The following is a 4,713-nucleotide window of genomic DNA, read 5'->3' on the forward strand; positions in this document are numbered from 1 at the left end:
GCGGTTGGCTTAGGAAGGACACTCCCTTACCTTGTCTGTGTTTGCCTTCTGTCTTCCAGGAACGCAGCCGATTTTTTTTTTTTTTTTTATGTTATGTATGAAAATATATTTATACCGCAAACAGTAAAAATGTCTTATAAACCGTAATACATAATAATATAAACTATAGTTTCAATCAATGGTAGGTTCAACGTCGGTTAGAGGGCGAGCGTGAAGGGTGCAGCTGCCAGCCACGGTTGTTGCTTGGCTGTGGCATTCAAATGTAGCATTCCATGATAGTTGACCCAATCCCAGAAAGACAGGTCTCTATAGCCTCAGACAAGCCGCACCCACTCCTCCTCTTACTGGCGTTTACCAGAGGAATGCTCTTCGCCTTTCAGGTTACGATGAGGCGAGATGCGGTATGTGACACCATCAAGGTCACTGGACGACTCCCTGAGGCTTCTCTCCGATGACAGACGTCGGCAAGGGTCGCAGGGAGTGCTTAGTCTTGGGCGGCCTTCCCTAACCCTTGCACCACCCAAATCTGGGAGCTCATAGGGCATCTTCAATCTCGGGACGTTGATGAGCAGAATTCCGTCGGAAGTAAGGAATGCAGTGATGTTTTTCAAGTCGGCGTTGTCAGGCAATCGGAAAGGCCGCACGAAAGTCAGTGTAATGAGGGACGTGCCTTCCAGCCGCTGGGCGGTGCCTCTCACTATTAGCTCGCGGCCATCCTTCACTTCTGCTGTTACCTTGCCGCTCAGGAAGTCGTAGACGTCAAGAACAATCTGTTGGTGTTGAAGAAAAATTACAAACCATAGAAAATGTAATGAGAAAACATTACTAATGACTATCAATCGTGTCACTCTGTCGTACATAGACACTCATGAAAATCATGTTACAATGGAGCACTTACCGTGTGGGCCTGGAGATTTTCATCAACGTAAGCAGCCTGATTCTCCAACTTTAAATCTCGCTGACGGAGCCCGCGGTAGGCGGCGAGGTCTCCCTCTGGAGAAGATGGCTCGTTGAATTTATTAAGCAAATCTTTCACTGCAGACAGAAAACATTGCTGCCAGTCACTGAAGTCTCTGTTATTAAAGAATACTCCTTTGTTGTCTATCGGTATAGGCTTGTTCTTGTGCTTGATGTAAGTCTCATCTTCCTCCAATAGTCTGCGCAAGGACGCCATTCCGCTCTTGGAGTCATCCTCCTCCTCGCCATCCTCTTGTAGCCGTCTATGCACAGCGTCCACCTCGTTGTTATCCCCGAAGGCACAGTCTTTATTTAAGGTCATTTTGTTGTGGTCGTCATCTTCATTAAAGTTTACTCTCTTTTCTACAGAAATTGCTTGTTCTGTCTTGTTGGTGTCAGCTGAGCTTTCTACTTGGACCGGAATAACAACATCCTGTCGGAACCAAAAAACAAATTTAGTACAGTTTATATATTGGAGGCATGGATGGTTATGGACATTTTCAGCAGCCAGTTGACATGTAGTGCATGGAGGTAGCTTAATAATGATTAGAGAAGTAGTGACTGTTTGCCCTGTGCTTACCTGGTCTGAAGAAGCAGCTGCCACGCTGGCTTTAGAAGATAAGATCTCGGAACTTCCTTGAGACAGCTTTTCCATTTGAACAGCTGATTGTTGCAAGCCTTTCTCCGTTGCTTTGCTGCTGCCAGTCACTTGCTGCACTGAGCTCTGCAAATGAGAAATATCAAAACGCTTCAGAAAATATATTACCAATTTCTCTTGGTTCTTCTACTCCTGTTCCTTTGGGAACCACATCATGAGTGGACTTTTTTTTTTTTTTTCCTTTAGGAGGTTCTCCCATCAACATGAAAAAAAAAGTAGTTATCATGACTACATCTTCACGTAAGAAAATTGTTTTACGACAAGCCTATGTGTTGGTCTTTAATTTTTACCTGCTTGGGAACAATGACCGTCAAGACGCCATCAGACGACATCACAGAAGAGATGTCGTCAAGTTGAGCGTCCTTGGGCAAGACGAATCGTCGCAGAAAGTGATCTGAAGACTTGGAGTCTCCCGTATCCCTTTCCACTTGTCCCTCCACCACCAGCTCCGTCTCATCCATAACATTAACTGAGATGTCTCCTCCCTCCACAAAGTCGTGGACGTCCAGCACAAACTGAAATGGGAAAGGTACAAATGAATATCAACGATGAAAACAAATGGTCAAGGTGTCGACTAACTATCAAGATACTCATTTGATTAGCTGATGTCCACTCACCTTATAGCTGGAGGAGTCCTCAGCAGATGTGATGGCTTGGTTCTCATCCCTCATGTCGCGGGACCGAAGCCTCCTGTAGCAGGTCATGTCATCCGTGGCAGCCGCCGAATTATCGTCCCACTTTGCCAGAACATCCCTCACGGCGTCCTGGTAGTACTTCCACGTATCCTCAAAGTAGGAATCGTTGAAGAATTGACCTCTCTTTGTGATGGGTAATGTTGACCTTCTGCCACCCCGCCTGTCACGCTGCTGCTCCTCGCGCTCACTTTGTTCATTACAGCTGGTTTGGGTTGCAATGGTTTTGTTTTGACTTCCTTCCTCTAAAACCTTCTCATTGCCGGCAATGGCACCGTCACTGGATTGGGTCGCACTGGACGCTGTACCTGATTCTGTCTGGGATGAAATGAATGCTTGTGAAGACTGCTGGGTCTCTCTTGAAACTTCTGATGAACCCTGGGTAGCATCTGCTTGGAGAGTCTGTTCTGTAACTTTTTGTGCTTCACTTTCCTGTGACTCTCTCTGTTTGACGCCAGTGGTGGAGGAGGTTACAGTAGTCTGTGCGGTAGTCGAGGAATTCTCCGTAGCTTTGGTGTTGTCGTCTGATGTCACCTGGACGGGCAGTGTTTGACCCTCTTGTTTCATTTGATAACCCTAAGGAATTTAAAGAAGCGTTACATTCATACATAGTTGTCAGATATTAGAAACTTTTAGAATATATCTGTTTTTACATCAAGATTGGTCACCATCATCTCATATGAAAACAAAATGACAAAATAAAAATTCACCTTCTGGGGAGCCGTGATGGTGAGGATACCATCGGCAGACATTACAGAGGTGATGGCGTCCATGTCCGTGTTTTGTGGGAGGGAGAAGCAGCGGCGGAAGGAGCGTTTGTCATCCAGGCGGCCCTCCACTGCCAGCTCACGCTCCGCTGTAACCTTCACCTTCATCTCACCGTTCGCGAAGTCCTGCACGTCTAACACGATCTGCAGGGAACCAACGCACCTCTTCAGCATTATTTGGCTATGGAAGTACTGACAATTGTGTTTCATACCCGTACAGGAATAAGTATTTCCACACATGACAATCTCCAATCTCACCTGAGTTGAGTCACTGCAGGTAATTCATTGTTAACCACTGTCACTTTGCTTACTCCCTCTTACGTACCTTGTGAGCTGTGTCGTCTGAAGTAACCATTATGGCTTGGTTGTCATCTCTTAGATCCCGGGAGCGCAGATTCCTGTAGCGGTTAAAGTTGTTCAGTCGGAGGTCAGCGTCATCATCCCAGCGGTCTAGTCTCTCCTCTTCTCCCCAGCGAGCAAGGATCTCATTGACCTTCTTGTCAAAATCAAACCTGCTGCTCTCGAAGAAGGAGTCATCAAAGAACCGCCCACGCTTCATGAAAGGCACGTCGCGGAAAGAACTTTGATACGAGCGCGAACTCCTGTTGTCCTCTGTTCTGGTATTGGCGTCCGAGTGCCTGGAACCTTCTCCTTTACCGTTGCCTGTTTCCTTCCGGGACTCGCTAGACATTGTGCAGCGTTCTTTGTTGTTCGTATGACTTGCTCCTGATCCTTTGTTGGCTGTAGTCTCCCGAGTCTTGGCGCCCTGTCGTGGAGAAAACCCTCAGTGTAAACAAACAATAAAACCCAAGAAGAATGTTATATTTTTTTTCAATAGAGTATTGTGGCCCCATAGGTATTCAAGCAACTCAAGACCTCGAACAGCAATCTTCTGTTATCTGTGGGAACTTGAGATAGAAGTGTTTCGAGTTATCAAGAAGGAACAATGATATTCACCTTCTGGGGAGCCGTGATGGTGAGAATACCATCGGCAGACATTACAGAGGTGATGGCGTCCATGTCTGTGTTTTGTGGAAGGGAGAAGCAGCGGCGGAAGGAGCGTTTGTCATCCAGGCGGCCCTCCACTGCCAGCTCACGCTCGCCTATAACCTTCACCTTCATCTCACCGTTCACGAAGTCCTGCACGTCTAACACAATCTGCAGGGAACCAACGTACCTCTTCAGTACAGCATTATTTGGCTGTGGAAGTAACTATTAACTGTGACAAATTTGCAGAAGTTACCCCTGACCTCCATACCAGTACCGCCACAGCAAATGATCAAGTAAGGTCGTAATTGTTTTTTTTTTTTTTTCTTTCTTTTTTCTGAGACCTACCTTATGAGCCGTGTCGTCTGAGGTGACTGTCATGGCTTGGTTGTCATCCTTCAGGTCCCGAGCTCGAAGATTTCTGTAACGATTGAAATTGCTGCTCGGGCGAAAATCATCATCGTCCCAGCGGTCTCGTCGCTCCTCTTCTCCCCAGCGATTGAGAATTTCATTTACTTTCTTGTCAAAATCAAATCTACTGCTCTCGAAGAAGGAGTCATCGAAGAACCGTCCTTTTCTTGAAATAGGGAGATCAAAATCCCAGAAGTCGTCCGGAGTTCTTCTGTCCCTTGTGTTATTTGATGAGCGAGAG

At 46.5% G+C, this 4,713-nt stretch overlaps 1 protein-coding gene across 1 annotated transcript in view; it reads right to left on the bottom strand.

Annotated features, from left to right (window-relative positions):
- Nucleotides 1-134: 134 nt before the first annotated feature.
- LOC135114736 (uncharacterized) overlaps nt 135-4,713 on the bottom strand; it is a 4,715-nt gene continuing 136 nt past the window's right edge. Inside the window, exons 1-9 of the mRNA XM_064030761.1 lie at nt 4,410-4,713; nt 4,032-4,232; nt 3,400-3,840; nt 3,018-3,218; nt 2,233-2,883; nt 1,906-2,130; nt 1,538-1,681; nt 899-1,390; nt 135-770 (exon numbers count right to left, since the gene is read on the bottom strand). The exon at nt 4,410-4,713 is cut by the window's right edge and continues 136 nt beyond it. Of these exons, the coding sequence (XP_063886831.1) occupies nt 342-770; nt 899-1,390; nt 1,538-1,681; nt 1,906-2,130; nt 2,233-2,883; nt 3,018-3,218; nt 3,400-3,840; nt 4,032-4,232; nt 4,410-4,713 (3,088 nt within the window). The 3' untranslated portion in view covers nt 135-341. The remainder of the gene's footprint in view (nt 771-898; nt 1,391-1,537; nt 1,682-1,905; nt 2,131-2,232; nt 2,884-3,017; nt 3,219-3,399; nt 3,841-4,031; nt 4,233-4,409) is intronic.

The sequence above is a fragment of the Scylla paramamosain genome, chromosome 1 (genome assembly GCF_035594125.1).
Source record: "Scylla paramamosain isolate STU-SP2022 chromosome 1, ASM3559412v1, whole genome shotgun sequence".
NCBI lineage: Eukaryota > Metazoa > Arthropoda > Malacostraca > Decapoda > Portunidae > Scylla > Scylla paramamosain.